The 17,777-nt window shown below is 38.8% G+C and overlaps 2 protein-coding genes across 3 annotated transcripts; one reads left to right on the top strand and one right to left on the bottom strand.

Moving 5' to 3' along the window:
* Positions 1-4,242: 4,242 nt before the first annotated feature.
* LOC107777616 (putative pectinesterase 53) lies at positions 4,243-6,561 on the top strand. Its single transcript, XM_016597673.2, has 4 exons — positions 4,243-4,678; positions 4,858-5,047; positions 5,652-6,094; positions 6,292-6,561. The coding sequence occupies exons 1-4, from the start codon at positions 4,344-4,346 to the stop codon at positions 6,440-6,442; spliced, it is 1,119 nt and encodes a 372-aa protein (XP_016453159.1). The 5' UTR covers positions 4,243-4,343; the 3' UTR covers positions 6,443-6,561.
* A 299-nt stretch (positions 6,562-6,860) lies between these two features.
* On the bottom strand, positions 6,861-15,068 carry LOC107777624 (PHAF1 protein At3g51130-like). 2 transcript variants are annotated; one of them, XM_016597708.2, is made up of 15 exons: positions 14,858-15,068; positions 14,576-14,658; positions 13,924-13,998; positions 11,161-11,228; positions 10,937-11,042; positions 10,775-10,835; positions 10,505-10,671; positions 9,475-9,537; positions 8,976-9,023; positions 8,744-8,857; positions 8,569-8,668; positions 8,402-8,472; positions 7,968-8,072; positions 7,758-7,816; positions 6,861-7,061 (listed from the first exon to the last, which is right to left on the bottom strand). In XM_016597708.2, the coding sequence occupies exons 1-14, from the start codon at positions 14,949-14,951 to the stop codon at positions 7,769-7,771; spliced, it is 1,203 nt and encodes a 400-aa protein (XP_016453194.1). In that variant the 5' UTR covers positions 14,952-15,068; the 3' UTR covers positions 6,861-7,061; positions 7,758-7,768. The 2 variants fall into 2 exon arrangements, with proteins under 2 accessions (XP_016453194.1, XP_016453172.1); XM_016597686.2 differs by having other exon boundaries at positions 8,396-8,472; positions 14,858-15,066.
* Positions 15,069-17,777: the final 2,709 nt, after the last annotated feature.

Genomic DNA, 17,777 nt, shown 5'->3' with positions numbered 1-17,777 from the left:
TCACCTTCTGTGTTGTCAATGGCACAAGGCTGCAGAAAATCCCATCAGTGATATGATGCATCATTAACTACTTTTTGCACAACTTACGCCCAGTGACAGAGCCACCTTAAATTAAGGGGTGTCCATTGACACTTTTTTGTTTAAAAATTACACTATTTAGCTATGTCAAAAAAATATTTTATGTGTGTGTATATTGAGTCCCCAAAAAAATATATATATTGAGTCCCCTTATTTTCTTCGTGTGTTTACTTATTTATATTTTAATACACCTTAGTAAAATTTTCAGCGCCGCCACTGGTTACGCCTACGCCCACTTTCCTCAAACTATTACTCCTTCCTCCAAATTCACATGTGCAAATGCCTTCAAGATGCACAGTACTAGAACTTAGGATTGTAAAGCGTTTCAACTATGATGTTTAAAAACATAAACATAACACTACAACTAAAGGAGAAAGACATTTGTATAATCTTAGATATGTGTCATGATCCGCCACATCATCATACCACGTAGGTGTTACTTGGCATATACTTTTGCCATATGGAATGGTTACATAAGTTAGGGACTAGATTTTGGTGGAATATTCTAGAACTGTGGAGAATTTCCTTGGAAATGTTCTAGATATTTATGCACTTATATGAAGGTTCTAGAGAAATATAGAGGTTTCCTTAGGAAGACCCTAGAACCCTATAGAATTGTTAGGAAAGTCCTTAGAAGATTCTAGCTATGTAGAATATTCTAGAGACGGACTTTTTTTGTAAATACGGAAAGACTTGTAGAACAATTATTATTTACATACTAGCCCCTAGGTGATTAGTATAATTAGGGGGGAATTCATTTGTAATTCATCAACCAAGCAAACATTTCAAGTTCTCTCTAATACAAAGCTTCCTTTAGCAATTCTCTTGTATTCTTTCTTTCATTCTCTTAGCGATCTTGAATGTAGTAAGGCTGACTTGACATAGCAAGAACGTGAGCAAGTTGTGCAAGATCGTGAGCGAGTTGTCAAGTGTCGCACGTGTACTTAGTTAACAACTAAGGACGTGACAACGTGGTATCAGAGCAAAGGTTATGACTAAGAAATATTAGAAAGAATAGAAGAGATTGCTATAAGGAAATTTTGTAGGGAACCATGGCCAAAATTACTAAGGGTTTGGTACTTGCAGAAGGGATCAATATGAAGGTCCCTAATTGAAAGCAGTATAGCGGTGCACGGGACGCGCGAGATGGCAGACTGGCAGAAGTTAAGGGAGCTACGACAGAGGCCACAATTTGGGAGTATGTGCACGAGTTCACTGCCTTAATGCTGCAAATCAGGCCATTGTTCGAGGAATATTCCCTCTTCTACTTCATGGATGGGTTGCAAAGTTGGGCAAAGCGGAAATTAAAAAGACATCAAGTAGCCAACGTGAACGGGGCCATCGGAGTAGCCTAGTCAATTGTTGAATTCAAGATGGAGCCTTCCAAGTCCAAAGAAGGCAACGCCAAGAGGGATGAGGGAGATCATGACGAGGACAACGGGAAATGCATAGCCGAGGTATACAAGGGTAATGGCAAGGGGCCATCCCATAACGGACAGTGGTCCAAGAGAAACGGCAAGGGGCCGGAAAATGGTAGGGAGTACGTACCTAAGGAAGGGTGCTACTTCTGTGAAGGATCACATCGGGCAAGGGAATGCTCAGAGCTGAGGAAGCTTGCAGCAATGATAGGAAACTTTGCTCAAGCACATACGGGCGACACAGGGGGAACCGCCTGTATTGGAGGGATGCGCTTGGAATCTAAGCCGAAAGTAAGGGATTCCAAAGCCTATCTTGGCACCATTCAAATGGAGCATGGCGGCAGCAAGAAATGTTGGACGGACATAGTTGAAAAGGATGGCGAGTTATAAAGTGATGGCATGCTATCAGACTCAGACGATGTACCAAGCAAAGGGTTCAAGTTTGCCAGTAAGGCTGGACCAAGGAGGGCAGCCAAATAGGGAGTGGAAGCATGGACTCGATGCTTGAGAAGCTGCTAAACTTGGTTGAGTCATAGGAAGATTTAGGCTAAGAGCAAGGAGGGGCATCCGATGGGCGGAGGATGGAGGTCATCATTGCTAGCCATCCAAAGTACAAATATGTAAGAAGAAAGGTAGCTACTGGCTAGTACCTTGTGAAATGGGAAGGAGAATCGCTTCATAGGGCATCATGGCTAATGGATAAAGATCTCTAGCGACGCCAAGGCGAGATGCGCGCATATGCGTCGATGCTTTGTGCCGAGGACGGCACAAAATTGGGTGGAGGAGAGTGTCATGGCCCGCCACATCATCATGCCACGTAGGTGTCACTTGGCATATATTTTTACCATATAGAATGGTTACATAAGTTAGGGACTAGATCTTGGTGGAATATTCTAGAACTATGGAGAATTCCTTAGAAATGTTCTAGATAGTTATGCACTTGTAGGGAGGTTCTAGAGAAATATAGAGGTTTCCTTAGGAAGACCCTAGAGCCCTATAGAATTGTTAGGAAAGTCCTTAGAAGATTCTAACTATGTAGAATATTCTAGAGAAAGACTTATTTGTAAAAACGGAAGGACTTGTAGAATATTATTATTTACATACTAGCCCCTAGGTGATTAGTATAAATAGGGGGCATTCATTTGTAATTCATCAACCAAGCAAACATTTCAAGTTCTCTCTAATACAAAGCTTCCTTTAGCAATTCTCTTGTGTTCTTTCTTCCATTCTCTTAGCGATCTTAAATGTAGTAAGGCTGACTTGACATAGCAAGAACGTGAGCAAGTTGTGCAAGATCGTGAGCGAGTTGTCAAGTGCCGCACGTGTACTTAGTTAACAACTAAGGACGTGACATATGTCTATTATCATCTGGAATCTTAATCAAGTTGTTATATATAACTAAAAGGGTCCGTTTAAACATATCATTTTGATGACTACTTAGTAAACGACTTCGGTAAGTTTATTAGGCAAAAATCACACATCTTGTACCTCAATTTTTTTATTGGTTGAATACATAGACATCCCTCTAAACTTGATCAAATTTGTCATTTAAACGTCTACACTAAGCTTATGATCAATTGAACACATGACTTATACTTAGCCAATGGAACATTTAATTTACAAATGACTTAATTATAAAAATTAGATGTATACATAAACCTTTAATAATGTATGTTCAATGTTATGAATTTGCTGCAACTACCTTAGTTTTCGGGTTTAAATTTATATGTCACATCCGATGGTCAAACACATTGCATATGAAATACCTCCAATTCTTCATCACGGATGAGATATATCATGACTACCTTCATGCAACCACTCCATTCACGCCTCTTCCCCTAATTTAATACACTCCCTTTTCTTCTTTCTCCAAACTCCAACCTCTACTTTCTAACTCAAGAAACCAAACCTACTCAAAATCCCAAACTTTATTATTAATATTTATACTGTAGTTCCGACTCATGAATAGTTTTTCTTCCTCCCAACTTCCTTTGAAAAAATATATGGTCACATGAAAAATTAAATAATTGCACCAAACTCGTGCATGAGGGTCCCATGAATGATGCTAGAGTTTCTCAAAATCCGTTACTGCTTTATCATTTTAGTCAACCTTCTTCTTCTTAAAATCATTTATCTGCCGCAAACAAGCAGAAATCCATGCAAAATGATGCAATAGCTCTAGAGAGAGATCATATTTTTTATTGCACATATAATACCAGAGGATGGCCTATACTGGCCATTGGAGTTGTGTACAGGTTGGTGGTTTGTGTTTTTTTCCTGCAATATAGTCACGGTTTCCTCCTCACAGTCCCACTCTCCAGCTGACCAAAACAGACACTTCGCTATCAAACAGTGATAAGATGACAAACAATAGGCCAACTAAACTCAATATTTTCTACACGGAACATAAATACATGTAATTAAAATGACTAAAATCTTAGTAAATTTTTTCTAAACACATAATTTTAAAAGTACAATAGGTTCAACGCTAAGAACGTAAGCTAATTAATAACTGAACTAATCAAGTTTAAATCTTGGGTTCGTTTATGATCATTTATGGCATATGGACATAGGGTAAAATCAAGATTCAGGATAGATTGGTCTCCGTGAGCAAAGAAACAAAAAGATAATATGACTACCGAATACGAGTACAGCCACGACTTGTCAGATTCCCTTCCTATGCTCTTTCTTATTCTTTCTCCCGGACCAATCATTTTTATCTCATACACGTACGTACATTATTATTTTTATTTTTTCACACTCTCTGGCCCTTTATATAGTACTCCAATTTCTGACTCTCATTATCTTCAAACTTCCTCACGAGTATAATCATTATCACATTGGGGAATGGCTACTTCAAGGACGAGATTACTAGAGTTGCTTTTTATCTTAATTTTATTGTTTGCTATTAGTGCAAATGCTAAAAGGGGTAAACATTCTAGGAGGCAGAATAAGTTGAAAGTGGCTAATGAAGATGGTTTCTTGAATTGGATTAATCGCATTAGTTCTCGCAATCATTCTGTCTTCCACGAAGCGAAGAACAAATTTGAGCCTTGCAAATTTATTAAGGTGAATAAAAACCCAAAGCATGGAGATTTTACTACGGTTCAAGAGGCTATTGATTCAATTCCAATTGCCAATTCTTGTCGAGTGGTTATTTCTGTTAGTCCTGGGATTTACAGGTAAATTAACTCCCATTGTCCTGTTTTCTGCATCTTGAGTAATTGTATACGATAAGGCATTCAATTATTGTGTTTCAGATTGCACAGGACAAAACATGTTCATTAAACAGGACATTTTTGAACAATGTTGCTAGTTATTTACGTGAAAGTTTTGTCTAAGTGAGGTTAAAAATTTGCAGGGAGAAGATTGAAATTCCAGCAACAATGGCATACATTACACTGGAAGGTGCTAGTTCGCGCAAAACGACTATCAAATGGGATGACACTGCAGATAGGGTAGGAAAAGATGGCCAGCCAATGGGAACGTATGGTTCTGCAACGTTTGCTGTTAATTCCCCCTACTTCATTGCCAAAAACATCACCTTTAAGGTAAATTGTGTATTGTGTTTAGTTTAATAAGATGCATGTAGTAATGCTCATTTTTAGGGAATAGCGATGCATGTATTGTCAAGGTATACTTTTTAAGTTACTTGTTGAAGGTAATTAAAGGCAACGATTGTCAGGGGGGATTTAGGGGGCGGAAGGGTGTTCACTCGAACCCCCTTCGTCCGAAAATTACATATAAGGCAAATTCGGTTTGTACCTCTATATATTATATTTTGAATCTGTAACAGATTTTCAACCTCCCTTCATGAAGTAAGAGCAATTTTTGCCTGGTACGCACTCGAAGCCTATGTTCACTAGATAAATTGAAAAAGTCCCCCTGACATAGCCCAAAAGCATAGTTTGGTTCAAAATTTTTGTTAGGTTGCTGGTTCAATTCTTGCTGGCCACAGTTTCTTCTAATTTTTTCAACTTTTTCTTTTTTTAAACTCCCTTAGCAGAAATCCTGCCTTCGCCACTGACGATCGTAACTAGAAAATTTGTGTTCTGTGTTCAGTTTAACATGTTCAATTGCACTAATTTTCTAAAAAGTTCATTTACATTCTTAGTGAATGTAAGATAAATTCATAATTATTTCCTCCGGGAACAGAATGTAGCACCACCACCACCATCAGGGGCACTGGGAAAGCAAGCTGTGGCATTAAGAATCTCCGCAGACACAGCGGCGTTTATAAATTGCAAATTCATAGGAGCACAAGATACATTGTATGATCACAGGGGCAGGCATTATTTCAAGAACTGCTATATACAAGGTTCTGTGGATTTTATATTTGGAGATGGGTTGTCCCTCTACGAGAATTGTCACTTAAATGCCAAAACAAAAAGCTATGGGGCATTGACAGCCCAGAAGAGGGAGAGCATGCTGGAGGAAACTGGATTCTCTTTTGTGAATTGCAAGGTTACTGGATCTGGTGCTCTTTACCTGGGCAGGGCTTGGGGTACTTTCTCAAGGGTCATATTTGCTTACACTTACATGGATAAGATCATCACTTCAAAGGGATGGTATGACTGGGGGGATAAGAACAGGCATATGTACGTTCCTTTTTTTTTCTATGTAAAATTCCTACTTCTTACTGCACATTTTACCCCTTTTGTTCGTCTAATATGATTGGTAATGTTCCCATTGATTAAGTTTTACCACTGTTTTCGGAAAATAAACAAGATGCTTTAGGTATATTGTAAAATTTCAAATTTCATGAATTTACTGAGTAGCTTATATTGCTCTACAGGACGGTATTTTATGGGCAATTCAAGTGTTCGGGACCAGGGGCAAACCACGGTGGCAGGGTGAAATGGTCCAGGGAGCTCACTGAACAAGAAGCTAATCCGTTTGTCTCACTCAGCTTCATCGATGGTCATGAATGGCTTCTCAATATTTGATGGTTTCTTTATCACCTAGCAAGCCATGGCAGTCATACTCCTGTATAATTAGTCTTCAATCTATCTATAACATTTAAATTTTACACCAGAAAATGATTGTCCCCAACCACCATAATATGGATCAACTTTCTCATCCAGACATGCATAGTCGCTATTTAAAGCTGCAACTCCAGCTAACAAATGAAGAAACATTTTTTAAAGTAGCTTTGCTTGCCGAATTACAGTCATGCAAGAATACGATATATACCCGAACACTTACAAGGTGATAGTTGCTTTCAAAAACTGTTGCAACTTTTCTCAAAAAGCTCTTCCAATTTTTTCAAAAATAATTTTCAGTTTTGATTAAAAAGTCAAAATCTTTCACCACCTAAGTTGGGCAAGCCAGCTGAAAGATAACATGCCACCAAACTACACGTAATTGAGGAATGATGCAACAAGCATTGTATTACAGAAGCTGGGAGCTATGTATACAAGTTTAAAAGAGACATCGATTATATATAAATAAAAAATAAAAATAAAAAACTGTACAACTATAAACAAATGTACATGTTATACAATTCCGCCATGACGGTCAGTTGCTTTCTTCACGTAATTGAACAGTACAATACCAACAGGCAGCCTGACAAAAAGAGAACTGGAAAAGTCAACAACTAAAAGAAACATACAAGCCTTTACGGAGATGAAATAAAAAGGTCAACAGAGAAAGACATGCTAGCATTTACTGAAACAAATATAAGTCCACTAGTCATCATATATAGACAACAACACCAACAACAACAACAGCCCAGTAAAATCCCACTAGTGGAGTCTGGGGAGGGTAGTGTGTACGCAGACCTTACCCCTACCCTGGGGTAGAGGTTATTTCCAATAGACCCTCAGCATCCCTCCCTCCAAGAACTTCCCACCTTGCTCTTGGGGTGACTCGAACTCACAATCTCTTGGTTGGAAGTGGAGGGTGCTTACCACTAGAGCAACCCACTCTTGTCAATCATCATATATAGAGAACATGGGATATCAACATCTTGGGACATGTTCCAGATTGTGGTGGAGAAGATAACCAACACTACTAAAGAGAATGGACCCTTCTTAAACAGGAATTCTGGATATACACCACCCCTAAAGACAAAAAGGGAAAAAATAATTGAAGGGAGAGAAATTACTGGGAACTAATCAAGACACACAGCAATGGCATGATCTATTTTTTGCAACCAAAATGCAAACAGTTGTCAACAACTACAGGAAAATGCTAATGTCCTGTTTAGAAGAATGTCTCCCTATATCAGAGAAAACTGAAAAGTGAACAGAGGCAACGCACCACACAGATCATCAAGACTGGAAGAGAGTTACAGTCGCAATGTAACCATTCTTCATCACCTGTGACAAATAAGCAAGATCCTGGTAAAGTAATACGAAAACAAAACACAAAAAAAAAAAAAAAAAAAACATAAAGTGTAAAGCAGAATCACAGCGGGGAATGGTCACTATAAAGTGGTATGTAGACATTTATTTGAAACAAAAAATTGACCTCAAAGGCAAGATTTTGGTAGCCATATACAAAGGTAGATCCAAACGGATTGCTTGTAGAGCCTTGCGTTTGGATAGCAGCTCGACCACAATCCCCGAGTATCTCCTGCAGAATCGTTGCAACTTAACGATGAGTCAGCTTGAAATTGAGACCAGAAAAAGAAGATATCTGATGATAGTTATGGATACGCAGGCAAGACTACACTAACCATTTGCTCATTAGTGCTAAAACATCCTATAACAGGAGGATGAATAAGAGTAAAAAAATGTGTGTGTGTGTGTGTGGGGGGGGGGGGGGTGTTCTAGGTTTGTTTATAACAATTATTCAGAACACAATCAGTAAGAACTCCCAACTTGATAACCTCAAAGGAATACCAATGAATAAATAAATAGAATAGATACATATGAAACAGGAAAGGAAGAATCCACCTTAACTTGTTCCCACTTTGTGCTGGCTGTTATAGTGCCTTTAGAGGAGTTTACATCCTGATGATATGCCCCAACAACTGCAGACAAATGATGCAAAAAGTATTAAAACGAATATCCAACTTTTTTACATTGATATAATCAAGAGGGACTTAGTCTTGAAAGAATCAACTCACAATCAGAACAATGGATTACAAAATTGCACTTCATATATGAATTGAAATCAGCATGCCCAGGATAGTTGGTGTGCAAGACAAACTTCTTGATCTTATGTGTCTGCAAATAAGCACAATAATCTGAGAACCAACATCGACTTCATAAGTGCTCACAGAAACCCAGAGGATGATATACCTGCCCATCAAATAGTACATCTATGCCACGAGTAAAGTAGTTGTAGAAGTAATCACCACAAAGGGTTGTCCTTGGTCGGGGATCTGAAGCAGAATGAATCACCATTTGATCGACCTGTATAGAGGACGAAGTCAATCTCCACCAAAGATCTAACATGTAGAAAATGACAAAAACTCACAAGAAGTTGTGTATGCCAATTTTCTGTTGGACAGGGAAGAAAAGATAACACTACCTGTTTCTGATGGATTCCGCATGGTCGACCTAACTCAGTCCAAACATCCTGCATAAAGACAAGATAAGATTGCATGGTTGACTCAGTCATCAAAACGTGTATAATAAAGGAATAGGACGAAATGCAGTCCACAGAAAATGCTACACCAGACTGCCACACAACATATAAGCACAACTAGATCCAAGCGTTCTAAAACCAAAAGTGGAACTGCTAAAAGAACTAAGCCATCACCAAGTTCAATATATGACCTAAAATAGGTTTTAAGCCCCTTCTAACTTCAGGAAAAGTCGAACTTCTGAATTGCAGCCCCTTCCTGAACTTCATTTTCAGTAATCAGGATATGATAATTAGATGGAATCTAGACTGAAGAGAGTATTCATGTGAACACCATTAGAGTTTTCACAACATCAAGGAAAAAATAATTCAATGGAAGAAAGAGATAATTTACACAACTGTAGCAAATAATTAACCCAAAAAAATCTAAAGAAAGAGGAGTTACCTGCGGTGAAGCACCAAAGGGGATGTGTTGGCCGCCAATGCTAAACCATAATTCTTCCCCCAGCTAAAGAAAATAGATACAACATAGTCATCTGTAAATCAGCTGAATTGCATGTCGGAGCAACATCCATTGTCAAACGTAATAGATGTTATGACACATCTTTTCTGATCTAAACTACTGTACACAAAGATACAAGAACTCTGGTCTCTTTTATCTTCGAAATTGGAAAATACAACTAAACTATTCATTAGATTCAGCATTACGGAGCACGAAAAAAAAATCTAACAACAAAATCAAACTAGATTTCATACCTGATCTGTTTTAAAAGAAAGGAGAAGGGGTAGACGGTAGACAAGGAGAAGGGGTAGACGGTAGACAAGGAGAAGGGGTAGACGGTAGACACTGCTGTTTTACGGATTCTAACCTCAAAATTAATAGGCATTGCAAGTGGAGAAAGAACTATCAAATGGAATGGCACCAGATTCAATTTTACTTTAATTCCATGTCCCTTCCTTCACAACTTGAGATAGCACTAAGATGAAAACAAAAGCACCATCAAGTTCATGCAATACTATAATTTTCTTGCTCACAAGTTTGAATTCTCCGAAGATTGATTTATAACAGAGATAGAAATACATATTAGCCATAACTGCAAAATCCCAGAGGTCAACTTCCTTTTGTAATGGCTATATAATTGGAAAAGCAACACGAAATCATGAAGAAGCTAACCAACGGTTCTCCTGGCAAAGAGAGCTGTGAACGGCCAAATTTAAGCAAATTAATCTAAGCTAAAACGAATAAATTCCAGACGTGAACTTCCTTAAAGATCAGCTCTATGTAATGAAAAGCACCACACGCACGCAAAGTGGACATCCTAAAGAGTTTTCTCCGTGAAAAACAACTAAGAGATGCAGCTTGAAGTAGGAGGACTAGAATTATTATTAATACATTATTCAATAAGAAATCACATATAACATCAGAAGAGACTGCACAAAACTTCAGTGCGGACATGAGAAGGACCGAAATAAACCTTTACATGCACTTCTTCCATGTAGAGGCTGCCAGCAGGCAGAGGAGGTGTACAGGCCTTGTCCATCATAGATCCAACGCCAACTTTACTGCCAGTAGAACTATCATATATTGATACACGGCAAGTAACTGGAGTTGTGCCATCTGGAAACTCCAGAGGTAGTTCCGCTTTTGAAGTGGAAAGAGAGAGAAAGAAAGGAGGGAAAAAAAATTATAAGCGTAGATAATTTGAATCTGCACAAGTGTGAACAACAAAAATAACCAGGAATACCTTCTCCATCACGACAGCAATCTGTATACTGGGAGGGAATTGGAAAAGCAAACGACAAACCCTGCAAAGTTGCAAACCATCAGAAGCCTCAACACAGAACTAAATGATGGATAAAAGAATTGGAAATAAATGTGTTATTCCATAGACATCAGCCACACATACCGGATAAAATAGAGTGTAAACTCCTCGATCCTTGTCATATGTTCCTGGATAGGTTGGCCCAAAAAGAGAGTAGACTGCTACAAAAGTGGCTAAAGTGGACGGCCCGCTGATAGTAACAAAATCGAAAGACAATTTAATGAACAGAAATGTAGGGGGGTGTAAACACAGGATTAGGAAAACCAATCCATTTAAAGAGTTGTGAGAGCAACACTATGAAAACTTACCCTATTACAGAAGTTGCATAGCGCATCTGGAGCCGTTTTACATCAAAAATTTCAATAAGGCGCAGCCTCTGAAACAGGTGAAAACTTAGAGAGTCAGAGATGCTTGAAATAAGTTCCAGACGTCCTCTATGCAAGCAGAAATCTCTTGAGTAGTGGTGGCAAAATGGATAACAAAACAATTATCCATCCCTATTATCCATTAAAAATGGGTTGGATAACAAACTTTTTAAAAATGGATCACATATGGATAAGATCCATACTATCCACTTAAAAATGGATAATTAATGAATAATCGGGTTTAGCTTTTACATTTGCAAAAGACTCAAATTGGAGGTTCCTCAAACTTGGGAGACTTGAAATTCTCCCAAAAATGATCACATTCAAGAAGCCATCCATATATGGGTATCCATATTATCCGCCGGTTAACCCATTTTCTATTCATATTAAATATGTGTGGGGCGGATAGTTTATCCTGCTTTGCATTACCGAGTTTTCAACCCACTCATATACTATTCGACCCGCCCATTTGCCATCCCTACACTTGAGCTAACTTAAAAATGAAATAAATTCTCTAAAAAAAGAAACAAAGAAATAAAATCATGAGAAAGAAAATTATAAAAGAAGTAAATTTAAAAGAGAATCACATAATTTTGGAAATATTTTCAGAAAGGTATTTCCATAACTCATTCTATCCCCAACCACGTTCTTCGGAAATGTACATGATCAAGAAAACTAGAGATTAGAGATGTCATCACATTATTGATACTTTTCCAAGTATATTCTTTATTTTGGGGTAAATCAAAGGAATTTCATTAATGCGAACCGAGATGATGCGAAGTGCTAATAGGGAAAAGGTGTTTAGCGTTGAGCTTCCAGAAAACTATCCAACGATCTAGAAATAACTTGATCTCTTATTTAAACAAAAATATAGGTAAAAACAAGGTAATATTGATCTTCGACATCCCTCGTTCAACCCCTTCAGGCATCGTCCTGCTTTTTTCTCTACGTATCATACAAAAATTGTATCACAATGCATTTTTTTCTTTTGATAACCAGAAATCCCATAGGGCTAATGACGTGCAGTTAACTCGGCGGATAATGGGCCCACTCCTCTACCGTTCTCCACTTAAATACCAAGCTTTTGGAAAAGTGCATCATGATGTCATTTCTAAAACTTCCTCCTTTCCTTCCCTGTTTCGCTCAACCTCCACGTTGCAATGGCGTCTTCGAATATGCAGAAAAATAATCACAGATTACACAAAACTCCTCCCTCCCCTGCATAGCGAATAGAGTAATGAAGGAGCAAAAGACAACTGTCTTCCCCTTTTTTCTTGCACATGCAACACTGACTATAGCCACTATGTAACTTCTCCTCCTATAATTGCTGCAACCTAAGGATAACGGCCGACCCACATGAGGGATTTCACTGGGTTTTTTGTTGTTGTTGTTGTTAAGGATAACGTCCCATGAAGCGCACCAAGCAAAGAAAGCCAATTTTTAGTGGTTTTTGAACCATCCATATACATGTAGAAAGGCTCCAACGGGAACATCCTCCCCCCTCCCCATGTCAGCTTTCAATACCATCCTATACTGCCCCTCCATAGTCACTACACTATTAATCTCTAAGGGAATTGCTCCATTTCCTACCACTCCCAATGTTTTCTGGGCTTCTCAAAGATATATCCCAAGAAATTCCACAGGTATTCTTTCTGAGTAGATCTGAAATTGATGCAATTAAGCATAAATGAGGGTACTTGACCTTTAATTATTTTCCCGCACCACATGTCAAGCCAAAATAGGATACAATTGCCTTTTTCCAATGAAATCAATATTTTTTTTTAAATAGATCTTTCCCCTCACTATTCCTTGCCATAGAGAAGATGAATTCTCCTTTTAGAAAGGAGACAACAACTCGGACAATCCACAAAAGGTAACAAGGACAAAAACAAAAGATGAATTCATCCATACATTTCACAATTTTGAAGGTTCTCTTGGAACTATTTCCTAAATTTACAGCTTAAAGTTTAATTATAAAGCTTCACCACACCCTAAGAAAAGAAAAACTCATATTACTCCTGATGAAATTTTTACTATATATAGGTGTATCGGCACTAGCAATCTTGCACAAAATTAACTTTCACTATTTTTTACCCTCCCTAGGAGTTCCCCCCATTTTTGCTCCATCAGTGACTCGTACCCACAACCTCAAGGTTGGAGGTGAAGGGTGTTTACCACTTGAGCAACCCTCTCTTGTCCACTTTCATATTTTTGCTGCCAGCATACAGGGGCGAAGCTACTTTGGTTTAAGGGTGGTCAACTGACCACCCTTCGCCGAAAAATTATACTACATATAAGGTAAAATATTACGTGTTATTAATTAAAAACAGATTTTGAACACCCTTATTGAATTTTCTGGCTTCGCCACTGCCAGCATACTCCAGCTTAATAAATCTATTGTTTCTCCAACTGCAGTAACGTGCACTTGTTTCTTCCCGCGCTCTACACCATTCAGTTCAATAAAGTTTGCCAATCTAATGTGCATTAAAATAAATGATCAAGATTACAAATAAAGGATATAATGCCAGGAAACACTGACAGTGCCACCACATTTTACCCATGCACTAGTAAAGAATGAGCCATAAATAAAATATCAACAGTTCAACTGAACAAATTACATTCAATAATCTTCCCGTACAAGGAAAATGAATCTTCTCATTAACAAGACCCCAGCAGTAAGAGAAATGCATGCACCAAACCTAATACCTGCGACCAAGGATCAAACCGCAGATGAAATCCATGATCTGGGAAGCTAATGACAATGTCAAGTTTTAAGGGCTCCTGCAAAACATAAAATTGAGCATTGAGCTATTTGTTATCTAATTTTCATGATGCAGGTGTGCAAAACTAGCCATGGCCACACTATTGATTATGGTGTATCATATTAGGATAACATGTAAAACCTGAAAATCTCAGAACCATGTTATGCATGCAGATTGCAGAATTTCGTTTATAAACCCACTATGACTCCTAAGATGACAGGCTATGGAAATTTTCTATTCAGCCAAGAAAGGTACAAGCGTGTGACTAAGAAACAGCAGGACACTAAATAACGGAAAAGGGATTATTTAAAAAGCGAAGTGGTCAGCAATTCGGAAAAAAAATTGTTTTGAACTCCAAAGCAACTAAATGTTAAGATGCACAATTTAATGAGGTCCTCCGGTAACAAAGACGATATTCAGTTGTTGTTCCCGTAAGCCCTATTCATATCCTAGCTGATACAAGGAATGAATCACACTGTAATATGGAAAATGTACAAAAAGATGAACTTTATAAAATTCTCCTACAGATATAGTAAAATAGAAGATAGAACAAATCAGCAACAATATTGTCCTAGGACAGACTCGCTGAATCATACCTCATCATAATACTTAACATGAACAACATCGTAAATGTTAGGCTGCTGTTCTATTTGAGCAAAAGCTTCGCAAATAGGCATTCCTGAAACATTTGCAGGCATTAACACAGATCATTACATGTAAAAATCAACTAAACTAAACCACAACAATCACAATTCAACCATTAGGTAACTAGAATTGAATAATTGATCAATCAATTTAGAAAATAAAACATAAAATAAGACAAATTAATCAACCTAGTTGACAATCGATGACATAATCGGTAACTAAATTGAAATTACCGAGAGTAAAAGGACCGATGCCGACACCAGGGCGGAGATCGAGAACGATAGCGCCCATGGCTGTGCCTTCGCAGCGGCGTCTGGGTCTCTGCATCCTTTGTTGTTGATGTTTGTTGAAGTACGTTTCGTGGAGCCGAGTTGAATCGCGATTGTGACTTTTATGTCTACAGATGACGATAGATAGCTTTAAGTAGGAGGCAACTGACAATGATGTGGCAAAGGCGAATGGATGGAATCTTGTTATGGAATTTAGCACCCAGCACACGAAACGTCGCGGTAACTTGGAAAATCTTTTGTTTTTTTACTTTATGTCGTGCATTAACCCAGTTCAAACAATGGTTAAAAGAAACAAATTTAGTGGCTATTAACTTTCTATAGCTATTACATAATTATTTTTTATAGCTATTATTTAGTTGTTACGGTAGTGTATTTGTTGTATTCGCGTTGTTATATTCATAAATACAAAAGCAAAAAGCGACTAAAAATCAGGGTAGTCCAGTTGTACGCACATGTATTCACATGTATTCGTGCCATGTATTCATGAATACAGTAACAAAAGGTACCTAAAATCAGGGCAGTCCAGTCATACACGCATGTATTCACATGTATTCGCACTGATGTATTCATGAATACAACAATAGAAAAGGCCTAAAATCATGACAGTCCAGTTGTACGCGCATATCGTGCCATGTATTCGTGCCATGTATTCATGAATAAAACAGCAAAAAACGTCTAAAATAAGGGCAGTCCAATTGTACACGCATGTATTCACATGTCGCGCTGTTGTATTCATGAATACAGCAGTAAAAAATGCCTAAAATCAAGGCAGTCCAACTGTATGCTCATGTATTCACATGTATTTGCGTCATGTAATCATGAACACAGTAACGCCAATCACCTTAAAAATAGGTATGTCCAGTTGTCTAAGAGAGGGGAAAAACATAAATAGTGTAATTTCATGCCTCAATGATAATATATACCATAAATACTTATTTTACTATAAAATATAAAAGGTAGCTATAGAAAATAATATCTTAAAATAGTTTTGATTTACAATAAATAGGTTGTATACCTTTACTATAGGAGGTAAACTTTTCTTAAAAGAAAATAGTCAACAACAACAACCCAGTATAATCCCACAAGTGGGGTCTGGGGAGGGTAATATGTATGCAGACCTTACCCCTACCCCGAAGGATAGAGAGGCTGTTTCCAGGAGACCCTCGGCTCAAAAACAACAGAAGCCGATATATTAGTACCATAAAAATGCATAATAAAAATGCATAATAAAATACCAGCAATACAATAGATATGAAATACAGAATACGAAATACTAAAACGATGGCTGGTATAGTAAAACTAGCAGGTAAAGCCATGCATCAATAGACTACCAATGACATTCTTAGTCCAACTCCTAACTGGCTAGTCTCACTCTATTGTGCTGTAGAAATATTCACAACTCTCCCCTAACCTACAACCTCAATACTCGACCTCCATACTTCCCTGTCAAGGGCCATGTCCTCAGTAATCCTAAGTCGCGCCATGTCCTGTCTGATCACCTCTCCCCAATACTTCTTAGGTCGTCCTCTACCTCTCTGCGTGTCCACTACAGCCAGTCGCTCACACCTCCTCACCGGTGCATCAGTGCTCCTCCTCTGAATGTGCCCAAACCATCTTAGTCTTGCTTCCCGCATCTTGTCCTCCATGGGGGCCACGCCCACCTTCTCTCGAATATCTTCATTCCTAATCTTATCCATTCTTGTATGCCCGCACATCCACCTCAACATCCTCATCTCTGCTACTTTCATCTTCTGGATGTGTGAGTTCTTTACCGGCCAACATTCAGTTCCATATAACATGGCAGGCCTAACCACTGCTCTATAAAACTTACCTTTTAGTAACGGTGGCACTTTCTTGTCACACAAGACTCCCGACGCTAACCTCCACTTCATCCACCCCACCCCTATACGGTGTGTGACATCCTCGTCAATCTCCCCGATCCCCTGGATAACCGATCCAAGGTACTTGAAACTACCCCTCTTGGGAATGACTTGAGAGTCAAGCCTCACTTCAAGTCCCGCTTCCGTCGGCTCAACTCCAAATTTGCACTCGAGGTATTCCGTCTTCGTCCTGCTCAACTTGAAACTTTTAGACTCAAGAGCATATCTCCAAATCTCTAGCCTCTCGTTGACGCCGCCTCGTGTCTCATCAATTAGAATAATGTCATCAGCAAATAGCATGCACCATGGCACCTCCCCTTGAATATGATGAGTCAGTGCATCCATCACCAGGGCAAATAGGAATGGGCTGAGCGCAGACCCTTGGTGCAACCCCGTAATAACTGGAAAGTGTTCAGAGTCGCCTCCTACTGTCCTAACCCGAGTCTTAGCTCTATCATACATGTCTTTAATCACCCTAATATAGTCAATCGGGACCCCTTTATCCTCTAAGCAGCTCCATAAGACCTCCCTAGGAACCCTATCGTGTGCTTTCTCCAGATCAATAAACACCATGTGAAGATCCTTCTTCCTATCCCTGTACTGTTCCACCATCCTCCTAATAAGGTGGATAGCTTCTGTGGTAGATCGCCCCGGCATGAACCCGAACTGGTTGTCTGAAATAGACATCGTCCTTCGCACTCTCATTTCTACCACTCTCTCCCAAACTTTCATGGTATGACTTAGTAATTTGATGCCCCTATAGTTGTTACAGCTCTGGACATCACCTTTGTTCTTATACAACGGGACCATTGTACTCCACCTCCACTCTTCCGACATCCTATTTGCAGTAAGCCATTCCAAGCCTGCTCTACCCACACACCTCCACAGTTCCACCGGAATTTCGTCTGGCCCGGTAGCTCTTCCCCTTCTCATCTTATGCATTGCCTCCATGACTTCATCGATCTGAATGTCCCTACAATTAC

The sequence above is a fragment of the Nicotiana tabacum genome, chromosome 3 (assembly GCF_000715075.1).
Source record: "Nicotiana tabacum cultivar K326 chromosome 3, ASM71507v2, whole genome shotgun sequence".
NCBI classification, from domain to species: domain Eukaryota; kingdom Viridiplantae; phylum Streptophyta; class Magnoliopsida; order Solanales; family Solanaceae; genus Nicotiana; species Nicotiana tabacum.
This window is presented reverse-complemented; position numbering and strand designations above follow the sequence as displayed.

Excerpts from the sequence above, each read along its gene's own strand:
- LOC107777616 (XM_016597673.2), top strand. The coding sequence starts at position 4,344 with ATGGCTACTTCAAGGACGAGATTACTAGAGTTGCTTTTTATCTTAATT. Across the intron at positions 5,048-5,651 it reads CCAAAAACATCACCTTTAAG|AATGTAGCACCACCACCACC; the intron begins GTAAATTGTGTA and ends CTCCGGGAACAG. Across the intron at positions 6,095-6,291 it reads GGGGATAAGAACAGGCATAT|GACGGTATTTTATGGGCAAT; the intron begins GTACGTTCCTTT and ends ATTGCTCTACAG.
- LOC107777624 (XM_016597686.2), bottom strand. The coding sequence starts at position 14,951 with ATGCAGAGACCCAGACGCCGCTGCGAAGGCACAGCCATGGGCGCTATC. Across the intron at positions 14,659-14,857 it reads CATCGGTCCTTTTACTCTCG|GAATGCCTATTTGCGAAGCT; the intron begins GTAATTTCAATT and ends CAAATGTTTCAG. Across the intron at positions 13,999-14,575 it reads ATGTTAAGTATTATGATGAG|GAGCCCTTAAAACTTGACAT; the intron begins GTATGATTCAGC and ends TATGTTTTGCAG.